At 38.5% G+C, this 16276-nt stretch overlaps 2 protein-coding genes across 4 annotated transcripts in view; both read left to right on the top strand.

Moving 5' to 3' along the window:
- The window catches only part of MLF1 (myeloid leukemia factor 1), a 33520-nt gene extending 31696 nt beyond the window's left edge, over window positions 1-1824 (top strand). For all 3 annotated transcript variants that reach the window (XM_032343423.1, XM_032343404.1, XM_032343415.1), the window contains one exon: window positions 1703-1824. In XM_032343423.1, the coding sequence (XP_032199314.1) occupies window positions 1703-1808 (106 nt within the window). In that variant the 3' untranslated portion in view covers window positions 1809-1824. The remainder of the gene's footprint in view (window positions 1-1702) is intronic.
- Window positions 1825-10647: 8823 nt separating this feature from the next.
- Window positions 10648-16276, top strand: part of GFM1 (G elongation factor mitochondrial 1) — a 43835-nt gene continuing 38206 nt past the window's right edge. Inside the window, exons 1-4 of the mRNA XM_032343341.1 lie at window positions 10648-10878; window positions 12108-12260; window positions 13145-13277; window positions 14107-14311. Of these exons, the coding sequence (XP_032199232.1) occupies window positions 10789-10878; window positions 12108-12260; window positions 13145-13277; window positions 14107-14311 (581 nt within the window). The 5' untranslated portion in view covers window positions 10648-10788. The remainder of the gene's footprint in view (window positions 10879-12107; window positions 12261-13144; window positions 13278-14106; window positions 14312-16276) is intronic.

Below are 16276 nucleotides of genomic sequence, written 5' to 3'. Positions count from 1 at the left end.
CTGGCGAGGATGCAGAGAAAGGGAACCCTTCTACACTGTTGGTGGGAATGCAGGCTCTGCAACCACTTTGGAAAACAGTGTGGAGGTTCCTTAAAAAGTTGAAAATAGAGCTACCCTATGACCCAGCAATTGCACTACTGGGTATTTACCCTAAAGATACAAACGTAGTGATCCGAAGGGGCACGTGCACCCGAATGTTTATAGCAGCAATGTCTACAATAGCCAAACTATGGAAAGAACCTAGATGTACATCAACAGATGAATGGATAAAGAAGAGTTGTATATCTATACAATGGAATACTATACAGCCATCAAAAAATGAAATCTTGCCATTTGCGATGACGTGGATGGAACTAGAGGGTATTATGCTTAGCAAAATAAGTCAACCGGAGGAAGACAACTATCATGTGATCTCCCTGATATGAGGAAGTGGAGATGCAACATGGGGGGTTTGGGGGGTAGGAAAAGAATAAATGAAACAAGATGGGATCAGGAGGAAGACAAACCATAAGTGACTCTTAATCTCACAAAACAAACTGAGGGTTGCTGGGGGGAGGGGGGTCGGGAGACAGGGGTAGGATTATGGACATTGGGGAGAGTATGTGCTATGGTGAGTGCTGTGAAGTGTGTAAACATGGCGATTCACAGACCTGTATACCTGGTATAAAAATACATTTTATGTTTATAAAAAAATTAAAAAGATTATAGAGGTTTTTGTGTATATTCTAGAGTTGGAATTTAATTTGGTTCTCTGGGGGAAAAAATGGAAAACAATACCTAGTTCCTATTAAATTTACACTTGAGAGAGAGGGAGGCCTCACCAGGCCTTAAAATAGAAATCTATTCTAGGCTTTAAGAGAGTGGAGGATTGCTGCAGAAGGTGGAAGGCTTCACAGAACCAGCGGTGGACAAGCGGGTATCAAGTAAATCAGAAGCCTTGTGCAGAATTTCATGAGCTAGGATCTTTTATTTTTAAATACTTATTTAGGAATTTAGAGCCCTAATACTTTCTGTAGAAAATTAGCTCCCATATTACTTTGACAGTAATCTGGGAGCTATTTGTCTCAGTTTGGAAATATTTGTCTCAGTTTGGAAACTCTGTTGATTAAAAAAAAAAAAAAATAGTGCTAAGTTTGACTATATTTGTCTCAGTTTGGAAACTCTGTTGATAAAAAAAAAAAAATACAGTGCTAAGTTTGACTATGAAATAAGGTCCCTGTTAGAGAAAGCATACTCTTTATAGATGATCCATAAATCTGTGGCCCTGTCCGTGGCATTTCCTGTAAACCAGCACTGTCCAATAGCCCTTTCTGGAATGATTTTCTGTAATAGTGAAAATGTTATGTATCTATACTGTCCAATATGGCACCCATTAGACACATGTGGTTATTGAACCACTCTTCATATGTGGGTGATACAGCTGAGGAACTGAATTTTAAACTTCATTTTATTTTAATTGATTTAAATGTAAATTATGTGGCTAGTGGCTGCCAGTCAGATGGATAGCATGGTTAAGCAGTTAAATCTATCTCAGGAAAGCAGCTGTTGCTTTCTTAAATGTGAATGAGATAATCTCCCATATGTTTTTCAAAGCTATTGTGGAAGTCTTAGATAAAACTTAAAAGTATTTTTTACTCATGTTTTATTGATTTGTAAACTACCATTTGAAAAATGGTATTAATGTTCATATTGTATTTCTCAGGGAGAAACCTCATCAAAGTCCAGCCATTGAACATGAAAGAAGATCAAATGTTTTTGTGGACAAACTCAACATCAAAGGATCACCTGTGAAAATCAACAAAAAATAAATAGCCTTGCATTTGATTTCTTTAGTTTTGATTGTTTTAACAGAGAAAGTAATGGTGCTGGGTAATACATATAAGACCAATCTTTTGTTAAATCAGTACTGTATTTAACTTTCTTCTGATATCTGAATGTTCTTGGAAGTGCTAGCTTTATATTGTCCATACTTTAGGAATAAAACTTTAATTTTCAACAATTCAAGTTGCTAAACATTCTATAAACTCTTTTCTTTAAAACATACTAATTTTTAAGGCTGATTTTGCTTTCCCATTTATCTTCCTATTGGCTGTGTTTTCTTTTATATAATCAATATTGAATGTGGAGCTAGTTTTATCATATGTATTAGTTATAAGAAAGTAAAATATTAAAAAATAGTCTCAGTTTTCACTAACACACCACCACAGTGATGCTAAGAAAGGTACAATAATTTAAATCAGATTTCATGTGTTATATAGCCAGCTAGCTTAAGATTTTAAAAATAAAGCAAAATTATATAGTACTGTTTTATGAGAAATTATTTTGATAAATTACCTTAAAATCAAAGAATTCTGAATTTTAAGGAGATTTTAAATCGCTAATATATGAGTTTTATTCTTATAATTTCATTATATAGTGTATTCTTTTTTGTTCCACATCACATTCTTAACATTCATCAGACTTTACATTGACCTTTCTCTTTAACTTCTTAAGGTAGCATATTTCTGCTCTCCTTTCCCACAAACAGCTTAATCTGTCTCCACAGTTAACATTCTAAAGTTGGAATGTCCTTGGAGAAACTCTGCTCAGCCTTTTTGTGACATTTAGAAAAATGCATTTGGTATTCTGTAAACCTGAATGATTGATTGTCTCAAAATTTCTTTGACAGGTGATATGTGTTCTTGAGCAAGGTACTTAATAATTCAGTTGTTCCCTTTTATACCATTTAAAAATTCAGCTTTAGCTTTTTTTATTCTAGAATTCAAGCATTAATCTGTTTTTAGAAAAAGTTTGAAGTTTATGAGAATATTAAATCTTAACCTTAAGTTTTTGTTGTTTCAGAGGAAAAAAGATCAGAAAATCCACTATCACCTTGTAATCCTAATATCTTACTTTTTTCACTTTTGAAATAGAACTATGTGATTGAGCTTATCCTTTCCTATTTTCCATATTGTATCCTATTAATTTTATTAGTCGGTGTGTTTCATGCCTGTAATTAGTTACAAGATAAGATGCATACATGTCAATTCATTTTTATAACACAAAAAGTAATTGAGCATGTATTAATTAAAGATGTTAACATTTTCCTCTTATGTGTACATTGGTATACTAATAACATATTGGGAAGTTGTCATAAGGCCTGAATTCTAAATAACACTTTTGCATAAATTTACTTGATAGAGCAAAATCCCAATAGAATAGACACCGTAATACTCTTCTGCCTAAATCATTACACTGATAACTTGAATCATTATATTCAAATATGAAAACACACTTTAATAAATGTATTTAAAACTAGATAACTTCTGGGGCCCCTGGGTGGCTCAGTGAGTTAAGACTCTGCCTTCGGCTCAGGTCATGATCCCAGGGTCCTGGGATTGAGCCCCGCATCGGGCTCTCTGCTCAGCAGGGAGCCTACTTCCTCCCCCTCTCTCTGCCTGCCTCTCTGCCTACTTGTGATCTCTGTCTGTCAAATAAATAAATAAAATCTAAAAAAAAAGAATATTAAAACTATATAACTTCTATGCAACACATAGCAGTTACAGTATTTACAGCTATTTTTTCTCCCAATTTGTTTATCATAGAAAGTAAATAAAAATTGAATTAAATATATATTTCTTCTTATGCCACAGAGCTTCATAAGGGACCACTCATAAAACTATGTGACATAGAGTGAGTAAATGTCAATTCTTTATATTCACATGTTGCTGAAATGTCCTCTTTTCAGAATTATTTTTACCATGCTGCTGAAGTCAACCATATAAGAAAGAAGATTCTCTGTAGCTTGTAGTTCATATTATTTTTCCCTTGTGGATAACCATTGATGTTTCTGAAACCCTGGATCTTTTGGGACTAGAAAGATAGTAACAGTTTGGTGAATGTGGCCTTGGCAATGAGGCCAAGTTGGATTCCTTTCCTTGCTACATTAGAGTTCTTCCTGGCAGTCTCAGTGATAGGTTTCCATTACTCTGCCTTTATGACTCCATTCTCCTTTACTGTCACAAGGCAAGGGCAGGAGCACATTAGACCTGCAGGTTGCTGGAGGGGAGGAGGCTGCGGGGATGGCATGGCTGGGTGATGGACATTGGGGAGGGTATGTGCTATGGTGAGTGCTGTGTGTTGTGTAAGACTGATGAATCACAGACCTGTACCCTTGAAACAAATAATACATTATATGTTAACTTTAAAAAAAGTAATCAGATGATGCCCTAAATATGGCAATATGATGATGATGGTAATCGGAGATGGTGCTTTGGGGAGGTGATTAGCTTATGAGGGTGGAGACCTCCTGAATAGCATTAGTACCTTAATAACAGAGACACTAGAGAGCTCCCTTGCCTTTTTTTTTTTTTTTTTTTTTTTTTTTTTTAAGATTTTACTCTTTTGACAGAGCACAGGCAGGGGAGCAACAGGTAGAGGGACAGGGAGAAGCAGTTTTCTTGCCGAGCTGGGAGCCTGGTGCAGGACTCAGTCCCAGGACCCCGGGATCATGACCTGAGCTGAAGGCAGATGCTTAACCAACTGAACCACGCAGGCACCCCTCCCTTACCCTTTCTATTTCTATTGTTTTTAAGCCACTATATTGTTTATAGTATTTTTGCTGTAGCAGCCTGAATAGACTGAGATAGTGGTCTTAGGCTGATAGGGCTGGGACAATTTAGAGATTCTACTGAAGTGTGACCTAGACCCTCACTGCAGTGAATTAGGATCTTCAATTTGGTAATAATGTACATATCTGAGACCTCTTGAGTCCCTTCTGTCCCCGATTACATGGAATTTGCAGTAAATCTGCATTCTGATGATTTCTTTGTCCCCAGGGTCACGCTTATTGTCTCTTGGGGATTGGGGGTTCTGATCAGACTTTGATGTCTTCTGGTGAATTTGACTTTAAGCACCATCTCCTATCTTCTGGCTACCTGCCCACCATCTTATATTATTTGTCTATGTAAACTTTCCTCAGTCTTGTCGCTTGTATGAAAAGTTTGCTTTGGGAGAGCCCTTCTATCTACCCATGTTGCCTTCTAACTACATGTGTCTCAGGTCAGTAGTCATGTGGCTTAACATTAAAGCCTGAGGCAGACAGCAGTGTTTTACATTTGATAGATCATGGGCAGTTTTTCATGGGTTTGTTACTAATAGACTTGGACTACCTCCTGGCATACCTTTAGCAAGGAATTGTAGTGACATTTTTAGGGAACTTGGATGTGAAAGAACTTGCACTTGAACAAGGCACTTGCCTTGAGAGGAACCTTGGAAGAATGACACCAAAAAACAACTAACGAAACCTCGGAGTCTATGTGTTACTTCTCTAAAAGAGACCACTTTATGTAAAAGATTCTCTGTCTTTTATTTCCATACTTAAGAGCTTTTTGATTTTTTTTAAGTGGTCTCCATGCCTAGCATGGAGGCCAATGCAGGCCTTGAACTCACAACTCTGAGATCAAGACCCGAGTTGAGATTAAGAGTTGAAGCTTAACCAACTGAAGCACCCAAATGTCCCCATACTTAAGAGCTTTGTAACTTTATGGTTTATATTTAAACTTTCTCCTCCCTTCTTGAAGAGGGAAAGTAATTATACTTCTATAGGAATACTTTAATATTTGTATTATTAATTAAACAAGGAAGCTAGTAGACTTAGATGGCTTTAATGTCTTAGTAGCCCATTTAAAAAACAAATCAAAATAAGCCTTTTATGCCTCAAGGTTAAGAAATTGAAGCCTAAAGACATCAATCACTAACAGCCAACTAGACTTTTTCATAGATGGCAACCATTTACGCTAAAGCCAGTCAATCGAATAACTTTCCTTGTTTGCTTCTGCCTCTTCTTTATAAAAGTCTCCCTTAGCTCTGGTTGGTGGAGACCTCCTAACCACTTCCTGTTTGGCCTCTGCCTTATTGCAATTGATTTTTCCTCGAACTCAAACTTATTTTTAAAGATTTTAATTTTTTTCAGTAATCTCTACACCCAGTGTGAGGCTGGAACCACAACCCTGAGATCAAAAGTCACCTGCTCTACTGATTGATCCAGCCATGTGACCCTCAAACTCAAAATGTTTAATATGCCATCTAGCTCACTGTTTCTCCTGTTCCAATTTTTTCCTCCCACTTGAAAATTTTTAAAGATTTTATTTTTTGATTGATTTGAAATACAGCATGTGCAAGTGGGGGGGCGGGGACAGAGGGAGAAGGATGAACAGACTCCTTGATGAGCTCAGAGTTTGACATGGGACTTATCTCAAGACGATGAGATCATGACCCAAGCAGAGATCAAGAGTCAGATGTTCAACCCACTGAGCCACCTAGGCACCGTGCATTTGAAAATTTTTAAAGATGAATTGAGAAAAAAGTCATTTTGGCATATGTGTAATCTAGGAATATCTAGTCCAAGTAGTCCAAAATGTCTAAGACAAAAAGTCTGTTAACCACTTGTACTGTTTTGCATAAAAAATGTGGACAAGTGCATTTAAATAATAGCTTTTGTTAGTATGATTATAAGAAAGTTTTCAAGATAAAAGGAGTTTTTAAATATGATTTAATGATTATGAATATAAGGTTTATGAAGTACTTTTTAAAAAGTTATATGAAATATTTCTGATAAATAGGTGCATTTGTGTAAAGGAATGAATATGGTCAACTATAGTCTTCTTCCAGGTTTTATTACATAAATTAATGCTAATAAAATCTTCTAGTTTATATAAAACCAAGGTTGAACTTCTCATGATTTAAGCTTTCCAAATTTCCTATATTGATTTTATGGGTCAGATAATTTATTGTTGACTCCATCAATTGTGTAAGATTGCAAAATACAAAATGGTGTTTATCTAAATAAAATTACAATGTAGATCTCTTTTAAAGGGGTTTTAATCTTACAAGATTACTATAATACTATTTATTATAATGACTGAAAGTGTTAGCTAAAATTGTAATTTTCCAAATCTTTAGTTAACTTTTCCAGAGCTTAGAAAATATTAAATTAGTCCTTGGACACTTGGATAGTTTCTTTCTTTCTTTTTTTTTTTTTAAGATTTTATTTATTTATTTGACAGACAGAGATGACAAGTAGGCAGAGAGGCAGGCAGAGAGAGGGGGAAGCAGGCTCCCTGCTGAGCGGAGAGCCCAATTCCAGGACCCTGAGATCATGACCTGAGCTGAAGGCAGAGACTTAACCCACTGAGCCACCCAGGCACCCCATACTTGGATAGTTTCTAAGGAAAAACTGATACAAGATTTTGGTCACTGAAGATGGTTTCAAATTTCTTAGAGATTATAAAATGACTATGAATTAACCGTGGAAATGTTTTGGATGATACTGTATATGTGTATTTTGCCACTTTAAAAGTTAATGGAATTAAGAGTACCTGAGTGGCTCAGTTGGTTGGGTGTCTAATTCTTAATTTTGGCTCAGGTCCTGATCTCAGGGTTGTGAGATCCAGTCTGCATAGGGCTCTGCACTGGCCGTAGAGCCTGCTTAAGATCCTCTCTTTCTATCTCTGCCTTCTGCCCCCAACAAGTTTGCTCTCTCTAAACACATACACACACACACACCCCTTAATAGAGATAATCTATAATAACATAAAAATTTAGCTAGACAGTTCTTGGTTTTCTGTCTTCCAGTTTTCCTTTTGGAATAAAGAAAAGTTGATTATTTTGATTAAAAGTGATTAATAAAAATAATATATTTAGGGGCGCCTGGGTGGCTCAGTGGGTTAAAGCCTTTACCTTTGGCTTGGGTCATGATCCCAGGGTCCTGGGATCAAGTCCCATGTTGGGCTCTCTGCTCAGGGGGGACCCTGCTTCCTCCTCTCTCTCTGCCTGTCTTTCTGCGTTCTTGCGATCTCTGTCTATCAGATAAATAAAATCTTGGGGCACCTGGGTGGCTCAGTGGGTTAAAGCCTCTGCCTTCATCTCAGGTCATGATCTCAGAGTCCTGGGATAGAGCCCCACATCGGGCTCTCTGCTCTGCGGAGAGCCTGCTTCCCCCTCTCTCTGCCTGCCTCTCTGCCTACTTGTGATCTCTGTCTGTCAAATAAATAAAATCTTTAAAAACATCAGCATAGTTACAGAAAAATATGAATACACAAGATAATGAGCATGAATTTTTACTTAAGCTTAGTTTGTTAAAGTGGTTTTAGTGTTGTAGATACGCTGTTTTATTTAACAATTTATATCTTTAAAGTAACCTTAATTTAATTATAATTTGCATAATTACATATTTATGTATTTTAAGCAAATACATAAAAGGCTTATAAAGACTGAATTTTTGAAAGTCTAAACAAAAGTTTATTGGTTATACTCAGCATTAATGGATTTATTCTCTAATCAGTTTACAAATCCTTTCTTGCAAATTAATACATGGATGGCATATGAAAAGTGAATTTGAAATTCATCATTGAAACTTTGATTTTTCTTTTCTTGTCCCTTGTAATTTACTCTGATTTCTATTTACTTATTCTCATTTGTACATTCATGTAATACTTATTGAGCACCTACCATATGCAAAGGGATACAGAAATTAACAAAACCAAATTGGTTTCCTTATGGAACTTACATTCCCATTGGGAGAGCTGGACAATAAACAGGTGTGTGAAATGTCTGGATCTATCTAAGAAGTGCTCCAAAGGAAAATTAAACAGCATGAGCAGATAGAAAGGGAGGAGGCTGCTGGTTCAGAAAAGTTGGTTAGGGAACTTCTCACTGATGAGGCTACTGAAAACAAAGCAAAGGGCTGCCACAGGATCTAGGGAAGAGCAAAGTCTCATTATATGAGGATCAGTAAGGAGGCCAATGTGGCTGGAGCAAAACCAGCGAGGGAAAGTAAGGCTATGTTGGTTTGGCTGCTGAAGTAGGGCATTTGCAGCCACTTACTCTGAGGAGGATGGGAAGCCACTTTAGAATTTTTTAAAAATTTAGTTATGAAAAGTTTCAAACCTACACAAAAGTAGAGATAACAGCAACGACGAACTCACTGGATGGAGTATTTTCAGCAGAGAAATGACAAGGTCTGGGTTAAAAGGATCCCTCTAGTTACAGGGTTGAGAATAAGCTGAGCTGTAGGCAAAGCAACGAGATCTTTAGGAAATCTATTATAATCTGGTGGAGAGATGGCAGTGTTGAGAGGCGGGGAGAAAGGGCAGATCCTGGATCTATTTTTGAAGGTGGTGCCTAGAACATATGCTGACAGGTTAGACCAGAGGTGTCCAAGAGTAGTGGTGAAGTGATAGTTTTGTCTGGGCAACTTCAGCGGGGCTTCCATTTTCGAAATACTGGAGGAGAAGGTTTTGGGGAGGAAGATAAGCTCCGTTTTGGACATACTGAGCTCGAAATGCCTTTTTTTTTTTTTTTTTAAAGATTTTATTATTTGACAGAGATCACAAGTAGGCAAAGGCAGACAAAGAGAGGAGGAAGCAGGCTCCGCGCCAAGCAGAGAGCTCGATCCCACGACCCTGGGATCCTGACCCCAGCCGAAGGCAGAGGCTTTAACCCACTGAGCCACCCAGGCCACCCTCAAAACATTTCGAAGAGATCTAACTGGAATCATCAAAGATGCCATCTTCCCTACGGCCTGAACATGTAACATTTAACATCCAACAGTGAACTTTTTGAAATGAGAAAAAACATTTATAATTGACAGTTCATTTTTCAAGTCATGTCTTTTTTCTTTTTAAAGATCTTATTTATTTGACAGAGAATATGAGCCAGGTGGGGTGTTAGTGGTGAGGGGCAGAGGGGAAGACAGACTGAGACTGACTCCCCACTTAGCAGGGAGCCCGCTGCGGGGCTCCATCCCAGAACCTTAGAATCAGGAGCTGAGCTGAAGGCAGTCACTTAACCAAACTGAGCCACCCAGGCGCCCTTCGGGTCATGTCTTATAATTATTATTTTTTTTAATAACATAAACAGCAACTTCGCATTTTGTTTTTTACTTTATTCTGTTATAAACACATCTCCACATTTCTTGTTACATTGGTGTGGCTGTTCAAGCAGGGCCTTCTAGGCTCTTTAAAGGAGAGTGGAGGCTATTTCATAACTTTTTAAAACTTTTTTAAACTTTTAAAGTTTCACAACTTTTTAATTTTAATTTTAATTTTTATTTTTTTAAAGATTTTTTTATTTATTTGTCACAGAGAGAGCGCGAACACAGGCAGACAGAATGGCAGGCAGAGGCAGAGGGAGAAGCCGACTCCCTGCCAAGCAAGGAGCCCGATGTGGGACTCGATCCCAGGACAGTGGGATCCTGACCTGAGCCGAAGGCAGCTGCTTAACCAACTGAGCCACCCAGGCGTCCCTCACAACTTTTTAAAAAGTTATGAAAAATTTTAAACCTACACAAAAGTAGACATGACGGCAACACCGAACACGCAAAATAACCACGTTCAAAAGGTTGGGAGGTTGGGTGAGCCTGGGGATGGGTATTATGGAGGGCACGTATTACATGGAGCGCTGTGTGGTACATAAACAGTGAATTCTGGAACACTGAAAAGAAATTTAAAAAATAAATAAAAATTAAAAAAAAAAAGGAAAAATAAATGTTGCATCTTCCTAGGGGCAGAGCGATTGCACTTTCTCTTCCAGGTCCATAGAGGGCGCAAGGGCAGTAGACGGGGCTGGTCGGCTCTGAGGGCCGGAAGTCTCTCCTCTTTTCTTTCCTCTCGCCTCCTCCGCATCCTTCGACCCGGAAGCGCTCTTCCGGCACTGATTGCCGGCGTGACTTTGAACGCATTTTGATGTGGGTCAGGTTGTTGAGTAGACCTACAGCTGCCCCACCTTTACGCCACTTCTGCGCTTGCCATGAGACTGGTGGGAGCAGCCGCTGCCATGGCTTTGGGGCGCGGGCCGCTCCCGCGGGTCCTCGCTACCCTGGGATGGCAGAGGAAGCAGGTACTAGAGCCCGGCGAGGCGAAACCAAACCAGGGACTGCATAAAGGACCTTGCTGTCCCTCCAGGGCTAGGGAACAGTAATGCCTTCTCTGGGACCTCCTGAGAGCTCCGGGTACGAGGTGTCGTGCCTCAGTGCTGAAAAGTTTTTCGGTACCTGAACATCTCGTTATTCATGAGCTGCGTCTCGGTACCCTGGGGGAGTGGACGGGCCACCGATTTATGTTTCAGCCTCTTTTTGGGGGGGGGGGTAGTGACTGGAGTGCTGGTCCAGAACAGCTGATAAATTAGTGTGTTCAGGGTTCGAACCCAGGCTTCTGACTCATTATCGAGTGCACTTTTCTGCGCAGAGTCCTTGGGCTGTGGACAGCCCTCTTCGGGCAGACCCTGGGTTATTTGTTTTGTCTTTCGAACTTCCCGGTACTTTGATCCTATTTCTGTCTATAGCGGAGGTTGCAGAGTGGAGTAGGTTGGGGTGGGAGTTGAGCTTTTCCTGGTATGCAGACGTCGTTTGCTTTGCTTGCTGATATTCATGGGATTTCATCTAAATGCCTGTCCACCAGAATCCATTTAGTATTTGCCCAGCTTTTCTAAGTTCTTCTGTTTCCCTTTCCCCAGAAGTGCTGCAGTACCTTTTGGATTTGCAGTCCTATAGGGAGAGGTTTATATTGTCTTGATTCGGTAAAATATAAGGTTCTCCCTTACCCCCATCTCCACCAAAATGAAATGAAGTTTTTAAAAAAGTAATTCTTCCCGTGCAGAAGGAATTGGAAACCTTTTGTGGGGTCCCTTGGAACTATCTGTACCACAACACAAAGCGTATGTGTTGGAAAACATCCTTGCTAGCTGTCAACTATAATAAGGGAGAAGGGGGAATATAAGTAAAATTTAAACGAAAAACTGTGTTTCCTTTTAAAATTGTTGGAAGCTGTCTTACTGGTTTTATTAGCCTCAGCATGTATTTTCAAACCTGTGGACATTTGGAAAAGTATCTGTCCCCCTTTATTTAACTAGCTTATTTGACTATATTTTTCTGATTTATTTATAAGAATGTGTATGCCCTTACTGTCCTCTCTTGCAGTTTCTCCTTTGGTTACAGGAGTTGCACATAATCTCACATAATGGTTTTTTTTCCATTGAGATTCTTTGGTGGAAAGATACCAACCAAACCAATTCTAGTTGCCCATCATCTCTTATAAAAAGTGCATTGATTTGAGCTCTTATTTTTTCAGGTTAATTGGGAAGTCTGCCGATGGAGTTCGTCAGGAGTGATTCCTAATGAAAAGATACGAAATATTGGAATTTCAGCTCACATTGATTCTGGAAAAACTACATTAACAGAACGAGTGCTTTACTACACTGGCAGAATTGCAAAGATGCATGAGGTGTGGAGTTCCTGGTTGTTTCAAAGCTAGTTTGAGCTTGGTAGTTATGATTTAATAAACATCACAAAACCTGAAAGATTAAAAGAACGGTTACAGTGGATCTTTACTGAAGTCCTAGCATAACGGGATAGATAGGTCAAACTGGCTTGCAGTGTTGTTGTGAGGAATCTTTCTAGAAATCATCACTATGAGTATCCTCGGTAGATTGTCCTTTAGGAATGTTAAGTCTACACCTGAAACTAATACAACTATTAATTATACTTCAATTAATACATCATGATATATTTTTAAGCAGCTGTTAAAGTCGTATTTACATACTTTTTAACGTTATGGAGAGATGTTTAAGAAGGGTTTAAAACTATATATAGTATAATGTTAATAGTTACAAAATACATGTATCAGGAAAAAAATTTTTTAACTTGAACATCTTCTAAAGAAATTACCATATTATTGGGTAACTTAACTCTCCATTTCTTCAGATGAAGGTCATCTTGTTAATTCACATAGTTTGCAAGCTGACTCCTTCCCACTCAGGCCTCAAAATCCACATGTCATAGAGCAGGGAAAAATGTGTGCTTTGAGCATCTGCTCACGGACTACCACAAGGCTAGTGGGCAGGAACAGTGCAGAGGAAACGGGGTTGGCCCAAAGACTGAGGTGATTGCTCTATTTAGCCGTTGTTGGGAAGAGCAATGAAAAGAGGGTTAGACAGATAATAGAGGGAAAAACTTGTAATCATTTCTCTGTTTCACAATATGATATGGTCTGACTTCTCTGAAAATTGCATCAGTTAACTATCTGTGTTCTAGTTCCAGCTCAGTAAGATTTCTTTCCTTCTTGGGATGTAGGGATGGGGGACTCTGAATTGCTGTGCTTGTGTTTAGGTGAAAGGTAAAGATGGAGTTGGTGCTGTCATGGATTCCATGGAACTAGAGAGACAACGAGGAATCACTATTCAGTCAGCAGCCACCTATACCATGTGGAAAGATGTCAATATCAACATTATAGATACTCCTGGTGAGTTGAAGTCTTAGTTTAATTGTTGCAGATTGTTTTGACAAAGGCACATTTAGTTCTTTATTATGTCCCAGCTCATTTTTAAGTGTCAAATGATATTCAAAAGTGTGACTGTGAATTCTTGTTAGAGAAATCTGGGACCTAGAGCTTTTCATCATTATGTGGTTTCCTTAAAAGAGAGTGCAAATAGGGCGCCTGGGTGGCTCAGTTAGTTAAGCAACTGCCTTCAGCTCAGGTCATAATCCATGAGATCGAGTTCTGGATCAGGCTTCCTGTTTCTCCCTCTGCCTGCAGCTCCCCCATTTGTTCTCTCTCTCTCTGTATCAAATAAATAAGTAAAATCTTTAAAAAAAAACAAAAAACAGTGCAAATAAATTTTGAGTAGGAAGGTTCTTGTCCATTGAAAGCTGTATCTGATTTAAAGGTGCCCAGGCCCTCGTAGTTTTGTTGTGTTTTTTGTTTTTTTTTTAAGATTTTTATTTATTTATTTGACAGAGACACAGCAGGAGAGGAAACACAAGCAGAGGGAGTGGGAGAGGGAGAAGCAGGCCTCCCGCCAAGCAGGGAGACCCATGCGGGGCTCGATCCCAAGACTCCGGGATCATGACCCCAGCTGAAGGCAGGTGCTTAACAGCTGAGCCACTTAGGCACCCCCCTCATAGTTTTTTGAAGAGTTGGGCCCCTGGACCTTATGGTGAGTAAACAGTATGGTGGTTTAAGAAATCCACATTCTAATTAAAAGACATCATGAGGAGAGATACAAAAGCTTGTAATCATGCATGTTATAAAAATTCATACTTTAAGACCCACACTTCTTTGTCTAATTTAGGACATGTGGACTTCACAATAGAAGTTGAAAGGGCCCTGAGAGTGTTGGATGGTGCAGTCCTCGTTCTCTGTGCTGTTGGAGGGGTGCAGTGCCAGACCATGACTGTTAATCGTCAGATGAAGCGCTACAACGTTCCTTTTTTAACTTTTATTAACAAATTGGACCGAATGGGCTCCAACCCCACCAGGGCCCTGCAGCAAATGAGGTACTGAGCCTTAGAAAGAACAGGAGGGGCTGTGATGATTTGGATAAGAAACCTGACATAGAAGGACAATTATTAATTCAATGTCATTAAGCTTTATTCCTAAAAAAAATTTTAGGGGGGAAAAATGGGTTTTTCCCTAAAATTTATGTGAGTACTTATCTTAGTAAAAGAAACATCGAAGTCAGTAGTTGGTTTGTGATGTGATCTCATCAGTTACATTTGCTGTAAAATGGGGAAAATGTGACTTAAATTATAGGGAGGTTTAAGGTGAATTCAGATAACAATCTGGCAATTCACTGTTTTGCTGTGATTAGAGAAGTAATAATCTAGTGTGGATTCTATAAGTATATGTTTAGACAAACCTAGAGGATTGTCTGTTTTAACCTTTACTGAAGGAACTTTATTTTTTTATTTATTAATTTTTTATCCTTTTTTTTTTTTAAGATTTTATTTATTTATTTGACAGAGATCATAACTAGGCAGAGAGGCAGGCGGAGAGAGAGAGGAGGCAGGCTCCCTGCAGAGCAGAGAGTCCGATGTGGGGCTCAATCCCAGGACCCTGGAATCATGACCTGAGCTGAAGGCAGAGACTTTAATCTACTGAGCCACCCAAGCACCCCAACTTAAGGAATTTTAATTAATGCCCTTAAGAAGTTTTGGTGTATTCCCTTGGGTTCATATGGTAACATACTTGCTAAAATAACAGTAACACTTCCTTTCTGTACCAGATGTAACTAAGTTGTGGTCCTGGCATTTTACACTTTGCTCAATATTGTATATTTCACATGGCCTTTGAAAAGAGTAGAAGTTTCACTTTCATCTTTGGTGGATGTGTAAATGGAGCTATCAATTTCCTATTGAAATATCCCAGGGAAGAGCTGATGAAAATAGTAAAGTTTCTGGTAGTGGAGAGACCAAGAGCAATGTGTCTGATCATGAAGGATACGGTGTTGAAGAGCTTCAAAAGACAGTATTGCTGTGTGCACTGATGGAAGTGATATATTTGGGAATATGAGCTTGAAAGTTTTCTTTATTGGGTATTTGTAGTTATTTCTTACTTAGTTACTTAGTTACTTAGTAATTTCTTGCTTACTTAGGTTTGAAAACAAAACCTTTTCACTTTTTGTCCTTTTTACTTATATTTTACTTGTACTTGGCAATGGATGGACTATTTCTACCATGTTGTTGTGTGAATTCCAGGAAAATTCTCTTCTAGCATTTATGTGACTACTGCAGTTCTCTTTCTGCTCTGCTCCCTCTTATCTGCATTGTGTAACTCCTATTAAACAGATTTTAGAACTTCTGGATCTCATCTCCATGTATTACCTTTTCTACCATTCATTCTACCATTTCATACATTTGTTTCTTCTCATTTTCATCTGGGTTATGAGAGAATTGATGTCAGTCTTCCAGCTCACTAATCTGAAGGTCATCTGTGTCCCTTCTGTTATGTTAGCCTTTTCTTTCTTTTTAATTTCTGTAATTATGTAATTAATTTCCTAAACTTTGTCTTTTATTGCATCGTTTTCATTAATAGAAAGGTAGTTCTCAGATCTTTGCATTTTATTTTCTTTCAATAACTCTGTCCTTGGAAGTTAATACTGTTTCTTGAGCTCACATGTCTCTTTCAAGCTATTGGTAACCTTCAAATATTTGGTGATTCTTGGTTCTCTATCCATAGTTATAGATGGAGGCCTAGAGTCTAGACTACACTATGGTAGCCAGAGCATGTTTCTTTTTCAGTGAGAATACCTGCTGTGAATCCCTTCAGTGGTTGTGCCTGATTGAGGGTATAGGCTGATAATGAATATCTGATTTTTAACATGCATGCTAAAAGTTCTCCTGTAAGAACTTCCTCTTTAACTGTACTCAGCTTTGCTAGAGTCAGCTGATCTAAGGAGAGATGGGCAAGGTGATCCCACTATCCTTTAGTTTTCTGATCAACCACCATTGACTTGTTCTTCC

Source organism: Mustela erminea, chromosome 1, assembly GCF_009829155.1.
Source record: "Mustela erminea isolate mMusErm1 chromosome 1, mMusErm1.Pri, whole genome shotgun sequence".
Lineage (NCBI taxonomy): Eukaryota > Metazoa > Chordata > Mammalia > Carnivora > Mustelidae > Mustela > Mustela erminea.
This window is presented reverse-complemented; position numbering and strand designations above follow the sequence as displayed.